This window comes from Mytilus californianus, unplaced genomic scaffold (genome assembly GCF_021869535.1).
Source record: "Mytilus californianus isolate M0D057914Y unplaced genomic scaffold, xbMytCali1.0.p SCAF_11, whole genome shotgun sequence".
Classification (NCBI taxonomy): domain Eukaryota; kingdom Metazoa; phylum Mollusca; class Bivalvia; order Mytilida; family Mytilidae; genus Mytilus; species Mytilus californianus.
The window spans coordinates 45,448,812-45,462,440 of record NW_026262593.1 but is presented as its reverse complement, the minus strand read 5'-3'; the positions used below and the strand labels follow the sequence as shown (position 1 = coordinate 45,462,440).

The 13,629-nt window shown below is 32.2% G+C and overlaps 1 protein-coding gene across 1 annotated transcript; it reads left to right on the top strand.

Moving 5' to 3' along the window:
* The first annotated feature begins 8,184 nt into the window (after window positions 1–8,184).
* On the top strand, window positions 8,185–13,113 carry LOC127720923 (salivary glue protein Sgs-3-like). The gene is made up of 5 exons (XM_052227659.1): window positions 8,185–8,353; window positions 9,013–9,885; window positions 10,233–10,271; window positions 12,345–12,417; window positions 12,734–13,113. Exons 1-5 carry the CDS (start codon window positions 8,185–8,187, stop codon window positions 12,900–12,902), a joined length of 1,323 nt encoding a protein of 440 aa, XP_052083619.1. The 3' UTR covers window positions 12,903–13,113.
* The last annotated feature ends 516 nt before the right edge of the window (window positions 13,114–13,629 follow it).

Here is a 13,629-nt window from a genome sequence, read left to right as displayed (position 1 = left end):
TCATCGATATCGAGTCGATATCGAGTCGACGATATCAACATCAGGTTTTGTCATTGGTGTCGTCATCAAAATCTACATCTGGTTATGATATGAGTGTATGAGTACATCGATATCGATCCGAAATTGTGTCGACATTGTCGATATCGACGATATCGACATCTTGGTATGTCTTGGACATGTATGATCGAAGAATGCAACAACAATTTTATTCAAGCTGATGTAAATTATCAAACCTGTTTTAATCTTTTCACAAATTTATACAGGCTTTAAATGATGTTGATAATGGACAAATATTCAACAAACAGTGACAAACATTGCATGCATATCAGGTCGAGAACATATAAATGAGATAGGAATATGAACCCTGCATGGTACTAGATCAACACGCTGAGCCGGAATTTTAACGTGATAGTTCACAAATTCATCGGAAGACATTTCATCCTACTTGGACACCGGGCCTACCAGTGTTTGTCTTAACTCCTAAATGCCGGGTGCTTTGCGGAGAAGCAGCAAATGCCAATTTTCCAATACTAGGATACCGGTATTGAACCCACGAGCTCCCGCACTTTAGGCGAGCACACTGCCACAAGACCACCGATGGGAGTTTTAACTCAGTATATTTGTATGGCGTCGTCACATATTACAAAAATGAACCTTCCTTCAAGTAAGGAAGAACAAAACACACCTTTTATAATCTACACATTTTATACTCTCAGTCAGGAGCATTTTTCAAACCTGAAAATTATTATTTTTCAATAATGTTAACTAGCAAATTCCACGTCAATATAAAATATTGTGATTTCAATCTAAAAATACAACAATTCACACATTTCCCCTTATAAATCCAAATTCATTGATTTAAAAAAAAAATCATATAATTTTGTTTTTGTACTTTTCTTTACCTCACACATAAGAAACTCCGCAAGCTGAGGAAAAACAAATAAATTCCCAATCTTCGCCTAATAGATAAACCGTATGATGCATATTCTATATTAATGATGATGAGAACAAAAAAAAATCAAGTAAAGTGTCAATTTCTATCAAACTAGTTGAGAGTTACAAAAGGATGATGTCCTCTGGGAAATCTAATGAAGAAGAATTTTCTTTTGACGTCAATCATCATCAAACCACTAGCTTTTTAAAAGACTAATTAAGGTGTCCAAAAATACGAACAGCACAATAATGAGGATGACATTTTAATTTATGAATGTTGGTGACTAGAAAAAGAAATATGGTATCTTTAGTTCTTCTTCCGATCGACAGTAAAACACTTCCTTGTCAAAGTGGGGCGTCCGTTTGGTTGTGAGTGATGTATAAATACACAGCAATGTCCGGTCAGAATAGGGATGTTTAATCCGATACCTCGTGTAGAGAAAGTGCCACGCTCGAACTATTGCAGCAATTCTTTGAAGGGTCCATAGGTGGCCTGTTGTAAGGCTAATTTTTAGTTTTTTTTTCTAGTGGCAGTCCAAATTCCCCGCATATCATACAGATCGGCCCTTTTTAATTATAAGACCTACGTATTGTATGTATTATCAATTTGTTCTCGTCCTGAACATGCATGCAATTTTTGCCACTGGACGTAAAGCAAACATCAATCAATCAATCTAATTGGAAAAGAAAGGAAATTATATGGTACGATTTTGATGAACATGTGCCAATTATCTCCTGCCATTTCTGACATGAATATATGTACAGTATGATTTTAGATATGAAATGTAAATAAACAAATTCATTCATTATCAGTGATTGTACTAGACTTTAAGGTCAACTATTACGGCGGTTTTATGTGACAGGGAGTAATATAACACAAATTAAGATACAAACACTTGAACAAGTTACAAATAGTCAGCGATGTAAGTGTTAAGCCACTCTGTAACACGAAATGCCTAACACGTTGTGTGATCAATTAATAAGGAGTGATGTTAATGACAAAATTGGGATTCCCAAAAAGCATTATACTCCTATATGTCTATTAAAATACCATTTCAAACGAAATATATATATTTCAATAGTATTTCTTAACAAATTTTCGAAACATATTTTATTTAAAAAAAATGTTATGAAATTGACCTCGCAAGTACATTTGAACATATATCCGAGTGTGAAATCAGTAATCGAATTTTGTCCGCAAACAAGATAACAACTAAATGTAGGTTATACATTTTGTACACTGTTTGTTTTCAAACAGAAGAGAAAAAATAATGCTTTATTGTGTTCACTTTAAAAAGCAGTTCAGTGTTTATCTTAAATGGACTATTCTCGTGAAAAATGTTAATTGCATGTATACACCTACTTTCGTATCATTTCGTCTCCTTAATCTATTGTTTTGAACTTCTCTCCAAGAAAATAGTTTTAATTTGTTTTCTGAGTTTTTAATTTAATGCAAACAGCATACTTTTTTAATCTCTAATCGCATGGAGCTTGATCTGTGATTAACGTGAAACTATTTTTAACTCGTGATTGTGTGCACTTGGTATGTTGCTATATAACATAATGAGATAAGGTTTCGAAAATGATTCAATATAACACTTTTATAAATTTGGGACATCCGAAGCGACTGTTTTTATTTAACTTTATGTCACGAACGCTTAAACATTTGAAAGACAAGGCTGTTTACAAACTTTAATTCAGGGGAAGCAATATGACCAACAAGGGCATTAGTTAAATTAACCTATTTGGTATGGTCAACTTTGCCTACTAGGGAGTTTTTTTAAATAATTTATAAAGTGTTTAATCTAATCGAGAATTTAAGACAGGCATGATGACATGTCATTAATCATAACAGAACATCAATGACTATACTGAGCTTATGATACTTTCGAGTAGTTGCAGTGCACCAGCAGCAGTGTGTTTATTGATCTAGTTTATTCAATATTAATAAAACCGTTTTACGGACTATAATTTGACCTCGATAGACATGAAGCTAATATTATCAATTCAAATAGATTCTATTTTCTATAGATACTTTTCAAACTTAATAAATTACAAATCAGCTCGAAAATTTTAGTTTGCATCTGGATTACAATTAACTATGTACAGCATTATTATTCATATATACTAGTATTTCAACAAATAGTATTTCTCACCACATTTTGATAAAATGCTATGTTACAATAAAAAATACACTTCTTTCATTTAAGGAGTTAAAATCTGAAAGTGATTAAACCTTATAGATGTATTTTAAACAACTCTATACAATCAAAATTCATGCTATATAAAAAAGAAGATGTGGTATGATTGCCAATGAGACAACACTCCACAAGAGACCAAATGACACAGAAACTAACAACTATAGGTCACCGTACGGCCTTCAACAATGAGCAAAGCCCATACCGCACAGTCAGCTGTTGATCATGGCTGTTGAAGAACACGGTGATAAAAATAATGCAAATGTCTGTTTTTAAAACATTTTGCATCTACTGGAAAATTATGATTAAAAGAGGGACATCTTATATAAACTACGGATAAGAGCAGGAATACATTAAATAAGTGAAAATAAGTTAAAATATTTAAATAAATAAAACACAAAATATATATATAGAGAGAAAAGGAGGCGGGTACATGCCCAAAGCGCCTGTGTTCAACACTGATAAATGCTATATATATATATATATACAAGTCTAAATTGAAAACAACGTTCAAACCTATATATATATATACAGTTGCACTCACAGAAATCGGTATGACACGTTTATATAACTACCAGTGGGTCAGTGTCGCGGATGAACAGTCCGCCTATTATATCACTCCCTACGTTTTAGTGTATTTACGCACCCTTGGCTTTTAAATGTTTAAGTTAGAGCGTTTCTGTTGAAGGTAAATCCAGTTAAGCTCTTCTGACGCACGAAATATTTAGTATTTATTTCATTAACTAGCACTGGGTCGATACTGCTGGTGGAATGTTAGTCCACAATGGTACACTATTTGCTCAGTGGTCATTGCTTCGGTACTGACATGATTTAAAACATACACTTATATTGAAATCCCCGTTCGTAGAATAAGAAATTACTAAGTCACTAATGATTTTTTTGGTCATACAGCTTGCTCCTAAAGTTTCAGCGTATTTAGGTATTCCTGGCTTGGCATTGTTTAGGTTTGAGAATACTTGATGAAGGTAAATCCAGAAAAGCGCTTCAGACGCACAAACTTTATAATGCTATTACTATATCTATGGTAGTCCACAATTGGCCCAAGATCTAGTACTTCGGTTTTGGCATGAAAAAAACAGATACTGTTTTATTTGAATTTTATGTTATAAAATTAGGAAATCATTTCAAATTAAGGAATGTATAGCTCTGATTCCGTATTTTGAAAGAAAAGCGACATATACCAAAGGGACATTCAAACGTATAAATCAAAAACAATCTGACAATATTATGTCATGGCAAAAAAAGAAAAACGGCGAAAAGACAAAAAACAATCTGACAATATTATGTCATGGCAAAAAAAAGAAAAACGGCGAAAAGACAAAAAACAATCTGACAATATTATGTCATGGCAAAAAAAAGAAAAACGGCGAAAAGACAAAAAACAATCTGACAATATTATGTCATGGCAAAAAAAAGAAAAACGGCGAAAATACAAAAAACAATCTGACAATATTATGTCATGGCAAAAAAAAGAAAAACGGCGAAAAGACAAAAAACAATCTGACAATATTATGTCATGGCAAAAAAAAAAGAAAAACGGCGAAAAGACAAAAAACAATCTGACAATATTATGTCATGGCAAAAAAAAGAAAAACGGCGAAAAGACAAAAAACAATCTGACAATATTATGTCATGGCAAAAAAAAAGAAAAACGGCGAAAAGACAAAAAACAATCTGACAATATTATGTCATGGCAAAAAAAAGAAAAACGGCGAAAAGACAAACAGTACACACCACACAGTCACCATATAAAACTAAAGATCGATCAACGATTAATTATCACGTATAATGACAAAGAGTGTTGTAGATTCCGTAAGGATTTCTCCTCTTCCCTAATAATCACACGACAAAACGACTAAATTATACAATGTAATAATAGCGATAATATAACAAGAATGATAAAAATGATATTAATAATAATAATAAAACTGAAGGACTTGTCAACAAACAAATCATCCCTTTTCATTATCAATTTAATGTAAATGATGGCTTTTATTTTGGTTTATAGATAAACATATATGTATCACATCGTACGATGCTGGACTGTCTACATGTTAGTTTGGACAAGCTGATAGTATACTGATTGTCTACATATAACTTGCCTATCTAAAACTGCATCATCATTTCATTTGTTGTCAAACATGGATAGATTATTTATTTTTATTATATTCGTCTCATTTTTGTCCTATTGTGAACCATGGTTTTTTGACGGAATAGTAGATCACGGTAGGTAATCTGTAGTCTAAGGTGTGAGGTACGAGCGTTCAGACAAGCAAGGGTTTCTGTACAATGCTCATCCATTGATGGCTCATGTTAAAAGTCTGATTTTTCTCGTATGTGTACATGCTTTTGTGTGAAATGTGATTTTATATTTTGAAATTGTTCGCAGACAATTGTTACTCCTGTCATGAATTATTAAATATTAAGTGTGTATGTGTCTAAGCATTAATATTTTTTTTTGGCATTTGATAAAATGTTTTAAAACTATGAAAAAAGAACATTTTGCTGAAAACAGAATAGGAAAACTCAAACGATTATAATAGATAATCTGTATAAAAAAATTAATTTTTGCAAAATGTTAACATCTTTGTTTGTCAATGCGCCTTTACTTGTGTGTGTTATATAATCAAATATCAATAAAGATATATTATATAACATTATGTTCTACTCGAATATTGTATTAATTGTTGCAAATGTATGATTCCATGATCCTAACTATTCATTTTCATCGTAACGAAGTTTTTATGACAATGTTAAAGTGATAAGCAAATCAAAATTATTTAGTCATTCCCGTTATTAAACACAAATCATAATAAATTGTCTAAAAAACTGTAAAAAAAAATTCAAGTTGGCGAATAACAGGAAAATTTAAGTGATTTAATGTGCCACTGGTTATATTACCGTTAATATTTAGTTTTATTCATATATAGTTGATCCGTGTGACTAAATAACAGAAAGAAGAATGAAATATTTAAACATCTTTAACAGTATTGTGTATTTAAAACAAACATTAAACTGCAATTACATGTACTGGTAAACAATTCTGAAGATTTCATATATATTCAATCTAAAATTTAATACTAGTTATACATTCGAGTAAATACATTCTTAATGTTGATCAATGCAAGTATTTCTATTTTATAAATCTACCACTTCTATGATGTTTTGTCTGCAATTGTTGAGTTAATAAATTAAATTTATTCTCTCTGATTATAATTAAAATGAACAGCATCTTCTGTATGTATGCTGTCCTTGACATTGATTTCAAACTCCATCTAGAGAAACTTCACGCGATAATAATTACACATTTTTGTCAAATATTTCATGTAAAAGGTTGCAAATATTAAGTATCTATGAAGACAGTATGATATAAAGAAGCAGTTAAAACAATCAAATTCGATTTTTCATTTTCTTAATTAATTACCCAATAGGGAATGTTCAGCGATGCCCTCAGAGCATTCCAAGAGATAACCACTTGTTTGCCTACAATGATACATGTATTGAGCTGATACATGACGAGCACTCCTGGTATGATGCAAGACGATATTGTACACAACACCACGGAGACTTGGTAATGATACAAGACATGACAAAACAACAATTCATTACGAAAGCCTTACAAACAGCTGGCTGGCATAGAAAAGGTATCTGGATTGGTGGCACTGATAGAGAAAAGGAAGGACAGTGGAAATGGGTAAATGGTATGCTCGTTTACTAATATCTACATTTAAGGATCTCGAAGAAGTGCAAATAGTAGGATCCATATGAAAAGTATATGCTATAAAATAATACATTAAAGAAGAATCTTATTTTTTCCATATTCGTTATTTACATATAAATTTACAACTAAATATGGAGTAGGTATAATCACAAAAGAAAAGTACCAGGCGTTACATGTTTTTTTTTTTTTTAAACCAGGTTTTTATGTACAAATGTATGATCAGTTTGGTGCGTTTTTCATTGTTGTTGGCTAGCTTGATCTTGATACATCTTCTTGTTCGCTAGTTTTGAGTCTAGTTAAGAAAGTTCACCTGACATCTTAGACAGTAAGGTTCTTATAAATCAAATTTGATATACAATTTCAAATAATTCAAATGAAAAAAAAACTGTTAAAAGAATCGTTTACAGTAGCCACTCCATTGCCACTGTGTAGCATCACAACTGGATATAGGAACCCCCAAAGCAAAAAAAAAATAAAATAACAAGAAGTACCTATTATAATCCCCGTACAGTTAACAACTTTTCGGCATACAATTTAATTTATTATTCGCTTTATTCACATGAATTTCTCTGTGTAAACAATAGTTAATTTTAAAATACAGTATTGTTCAAGCTTAAATATGATATACCTTTGTTCTACGAAAATTTTAAATGAATAGTTGAAGGATAAATACGTTTTTAACAAGTTAGAACTCGTCATATGCTTCGTTGAACAGGTACCCTTAGCCGAATCTGACAGTTTGAAGAGAGAGAAAGTCAATTAAAGGTCACCATGGTTATAATCAGCTCGAAATAGTAGCTTCAATATTAGGAATCAGTATCACAAAACTTTACTTGTCGGCAAAACGTAGACTTTAATGAAAATAAGAAGAAGTCGACCTTTACCCTAATTCAAATTTTTTTTTTCCACCGATTCGGGGGTACCTATATCCGGTGATGATGCTACACAGTGATTACTATACACATACAATTCATTCATCGGGTAATTCTTATATTTTTCAATGCACTTGAAATTTGATCCGTCAAGTACTTCGTCTTTCTTAATTCGAGTGCCAATCTGTGTAGACGAAACGAAACGCCAGTCTAGTTTCTTTGATGAATTTAAAAAAATATTAATCACTTCTCGAAAACAAGGTTGTGTTTTTCCCATACAAATGTATTTGTATTGATCAAATTTTTACTTAATCACAGTAAAGCAAAGTAGGTACACAAATGACATATTATTATATGAAATGTTTTGATAACGCGTGTTTACTGTTGTCTGACTATTAAATGCTTATTTTCATTTTTTTTTCAAACGATAGGCCAAAAAATGACCTGGGGAAACTGGGAAAGTGGACAAGGACCAGGAAACAGAGGATTTCTTTTCTCAAGTGGAGCATTGGAAGATTGCGCCGTGATTCGCCGAGATGATAACTATAAATGGCATGACTACCCATGCAACTTTCCAAAATATCATTACAGCAGTATATGCGAATACAGTAAATATGGTTTATAATCGGTTATTATAATAACTACTTCATTTAGTTTTTCACTTTAGCTTATAAAGCCATTTAACCGTTTGAACATTTCAAAATATTTGGAACCGTAAGCGTTTTCTTGCCTAAGGGAGTGTCATGTCTTACTCAAAATAACATAATTTTTTTTCTCGGTCCGGTATACTATTGTGTCGCTCAATTACGTAGATCCTTTAAAAGTTGATTTGTGCTGAAGTTAATATCCCTTTTTCCTAAAATTTGTCAGTGAAAAAATTATCAGACCGCTTTCTATATTAAATAAAGGGTTTAGTATTTTTTTTTATATTATTTCATCTTCCCTTATTTATATAATACAGGTATTCATAACTGATGCCTTAACCATGTTAACCGTAATGTTTTTCGAATGCCGCAGATCTATACACATTTTTTAAGGAGAAATGTATGTGACCTATAATGGTTTACTTTTATAAATTTTTACTTGGATGGAGAGTTGTCTCATTGGCACTCATACCACATCTTCTTATATCTATATAAGGTTTTAAAAAAGACAACGAATTTGTTAGCACACTTATTAAATACGTTACAATATTTTAGAAAAATCTAATGGATAATTAAAACTATTCAATAAACGTGTTTAGATAATTAATGGATTTATTCAACAGAATTTATACCAACCACACCTAGATCAACGACTAGTCTGCCTAAAACCACATCTTTATCTGTTAAAACTTTTCCATTGACTACTGTCATAAAATCCAGGTCTTCTACTATTCTGTCAACAACAACTCCAACAAGGACAACATCAATATCAACTAATCAGAAGCGAACAACTACACCAACAAATACACCTGCAACCCATTCAACATCAACACCTAAACTCACAACTTTGCCAAGGGCAACAACTGATTCAACAACCCCGTCAACGACGACACATGTATCGAGTACTATGTCACCAACAACACCTGAACCGACCACACAGTCAATGACTACACATGCACGAACCACTCGGAAATCGACAACACCTGCACCGACTACTCAGTCGAAGAAGATAACTACACCAACTACACAGAAATCGACCACAAAATTATCAACTAGACACACATCGACAACAACTTCACCAACTACTCAGTCAACAAAACCACCTGCACTAACCACTAACTTGGTAAAGGCGTCATCAACGTCATTACAAGCTACAACCCGTGTTCCAACGACTTTTGTATCGTCGACATTAACTCCAAAAGTAAATTCACCTAAATTAACAACAACTCAGTCTCCTGTATCTGCATCAACAACTCAAGAAACAACACCTTCAACAACAACTAATCAACCAATGCGAACGACGAAAGCGAAGACGACTTTGTCACCGACACCTATTCCAGCAACGAGACCAAAGAAGGCTTCGCGGTCAAAATCACCGACACCTGTTCCAACAATGAGACCTACAACTATTCACGGAATGAAAAAGAAGACGGCTAGACCAAATACTCCACTAACTACACAACTAGTCACCAATCAAGGCGGTCCCTTAAGACGCAGTAAGAAACCTTATCAACATATAAGACTCAAACTATCAATTATTGTGGAAATTCCTTTTTTAATAACTATTTTGACGTGTACAATGCATATTTACGTATATGATATTATTTAATTACTCCTATTATAGTCGGTTATTTTCTTGTTTTACTTCATGGTTGTCTTATTTATTGACTGTGTTCTAAATACATTTAAAAAAAACCTAAATACGATAATATATTTGGACTGAATAACCGGACAACTTGTAAAGACTTCTGCATTTGTAACTGTTAAAACTGACAAAAGTATTCGACTGTTGAAAATTATTTGCGAAATGATATTATTCAACTATTTGATAAAACTATTGCAGGTGCCACCGGACAGAAACCAACACACAAGTCAAATACAGGTAATAAGTGTATGATTCAAACTAAAAAAAAAAAAACTTTTTGACAACTAAAATTTGTACACTGGCAGTACAGTAAAGCTGTAAATCAAATTGTTTGTGCCATGTATGAAATGATTTTTAGATGCCTTTCCGATATGACATAGTTAAACTATTTTTGATGATCTTTTTGTTGTTATTCAATACCTAAAATGGACTTCCTTTGTTCTACCGGGGTGAGCCGGATCACCCCTACCAGATCACCCTAGCTTGAGTTTCTTTGTTCTGCATGCTTTGCTTTGTTCTGTAACATTTTGGCGGGAATGTTAAATTAATACTAAAACTTAGAAATATTTTCGGAAAAGACTAACTATCAAAATTTATGATGAAAAATTCAGTGTCTATGCTGGGATTCGAACTCAAGACCTTTGGCATATAGACCCACGAGTCATACCCCTACACTAGCACGACTGGATACAATCAATGTTAACTTAACATATTTAAACATTGTTTCCGGGGCTCATAAAGGTTATATACCATATAGTAATGTATAAAGTATGTAAGAATGATTGTGTGGCGTTCTAAACTAGATTTTATGAAGCGTAAATGGTTTTTTATCAAATCTAGAACAGCTGGGATGTAAAATAGTTATCCCATTCGGACTTGGTGTGTCAGTGTTAGATCACCCTCTGGCCTCTGGCCATCGGGATGATCTTACACTGACACTCCTCGTCCTTATGATATAACTATTACTAAAATGCATAAAACTATAAACTATACAATTAAAATTTGTTCCAACCGGACGGATTTTTCTACATGTCCTACGATAAATTAATACTACGATTGGATATCTTAACTTAAGTGATTTCTTCCTATGTGACGTTTACATTTTCTGACGTCAGACTAGTGAAGCAATGAATGTGGTTTTTAAATTTTATAGATGCTTAACGATGTTGTTGTCCATTCGTTTGATGTGTTTTATCATTTGATTTTGCCGTTTGATTAGGGACTTTCCGTTTTGAATTTTCCTATGAGCTCAGTAATTTTGTGATTTTACTTTTCTGTGCTTTTTTGTTAAATATTTGTTTGTTTTGAGATTGTGACACAGTGATGACTGTTGTACCCATAGTGTGACTATTTCACCTATTTTGTCTGTTTTGTTCACGCATCGTTGTAAATATAACGAAATTTGATGCGACTGTCATACAAGTGAGAGGTTTAGCGCTATAAAACCAGGTTCAATCCACCATTTTCTATATTTGAAAATGCCTGTACCAAGTTAGGAATATGACAGTTGTTGTCCATTCGAATGATGTGTTTTATCATTTGATTTTGCCATTTGATTAGGGACTTTCCGTTTTGAATTTTCCTCGGAGTTCAGTATTTTTGTGATTTTACTTTTTACTGCATATCAGCCCAGGACGAAAACAATTTGGAAGAGCTATGTTTGACTATGTACATGTACATATTGCTACCGCACTGATTCAGAATTAATCAATTAGGATTGAGTAATAAAAGCAATAGATTCGTCCCTCAAAATGTCCAAATCAGTAACTCTTTTGACATATTTTTATACCTTTTGTCGTATGGTTGCTGCTTTATTTATATGTATTTGCGATTATAACAAGTTAAATCCTGAATAAATGACAGTTTTTTTAATTCTTATTAAAATTCAGTTGCAGGTCATGCTGAGAATTTACAAAGTATGATTGTCATAATTCGACAAATATATAAGTTCCTTATCATCAAATAGTTCTGAAAAAAATCTTATATGATTAAAAGTTTGATAACTACATGTATGGTCTTCGATCGTCATGTAATGGAAATTTTAAAACTAGATGGTCCTTCACTTACTGATGTGTTACTACTCAAGTTAAAACAAATCTGATCGTGTTGCTGGTTCTTTGTATTACCAACTACTAGACTACGACTATATTGACTGTAGGTGTTCATCAGCAAAGGAGAAATGAAAAAAAGTTAAATTAGATGGATGGTGGCAACGTTTTCTTTGGAAAGTCGTTCCCGTTATCATAATAATATTATCGGGATAACAGTTACGTTAAATATACATGCATACTTAATGGTTTATGTTTTAAGGTTACATCATCGGTGGAGTTTGTGTGGCAGTTGTGGTAGCAGGTATTATTGTTGCAGTTTTTGTCATCAGAAGGTATTTATTTTCATTTTTGTTAAATAAATAGAAATCTGTCTAATTCATTGTCGTTGATATCATTAGTTAATGATTAATGATTCATGGTTTATCTTTCTTACGCTGTATAATCGAAAGTTTTTTATTGGTGATTTATATCTTGTATAAAAAAATTAATATTTTCATGCACACAACACTAGTTTCTGTAATAAAATTCGCTCCATTTACGACCAAATATTTCGAAAGTGAAAACAATTAATAAATGATATAGCTATGTTATTCTAAGATCTGTTTTTATTTTAAAAGTGAAAATAATAGTAGTGATTTAACATTACAGGAGAAGGATATCATTAAATGATGTAAAAGGAAAAGTACATGGAGCAGAAAATCCTATGTATAGTGTCATGTATGACGATACATCAATACCACCAGTAGGTGCTGATATTCAGATAAATGATATTTATGAACCGACAAAGTATTTAACGAATGGAGAATCCATGTCTTAAACTGTGTTTAATAACATAAAATAGATCTGCATTTAATACTGAATAATTGAATGAATGCTTAGTTTTTAAAATGTGTATGCTTGTGTTGTTGAATATGATTATTTTGTATACTTGTGTATTGAAGCTTGTGTGTATGCCATGTCTTACATGTATGTATGTCTATATATTATCATATCTTATGTTTTAAGTTTGTCTTTGTCGGTTTAAAAGCTCCGTAGAGTTTGTGTTGTATGTGTCATACATGTAAACATGTCCGACTTTAAATAAAGCTTTTGTACATTTTTGTATAGATATGATTGTAGTAATAGGATTGCTAGAATGACACAATATATATGGGGAAATTAGAGAACACCTATCTGGATGGTCAATGTTTATTTCTTCAATAAATAGGAGTCAAAAATAGGTATTTCCCCTTATACAACCTTGTGTTTACAATGCACTATTTAAAATTGAGATTGGATGTGCAATTTTATTATTTAAAAACAAAACAATGTATATAGGAAAAAAAATACAAGACTAGAAGCAAAACCTGATACCTTTTTGGAAGATCAAGTATAGATTTGGTGGTGTATCAATGGAGATAAAGAGAACTGGATTGTGGTAACGACAACTGGCAAATATCAGTGGTCTTCGGATAGAGTTCGTAAAACTTTCGAAGGAATGATGCAGAAAATTTGGTACCGTTAATTTTATAAAACTTTACCACTAAAAGTGTGTCAACCCAGCA

Excerpts from the sequence above, each read along its gene's own strand:
- LOC127720923 (XM_052227659.1), top strand. The coding sequence starts at position 8,185 with ATGACCTGGGGAAACTGGGAAAGTGGACAAGGACCAGGAAACAGAGGA. Across the intron at positions 8,354-9,012 it reads CAGCAGTATATGCGAATACA|AATTTATACCAACCACACCT; the intron begins GTAAATATGGTT and ends TTTATTCAACAG. Across the intron at positions 9,886-10,232 it reads AGGCGGTCCCTTAAGACGCA|GTGCCACCGGACAGAAACCA; the intron begins GTAAGAAACCTT and ends AAACTATTGCAG.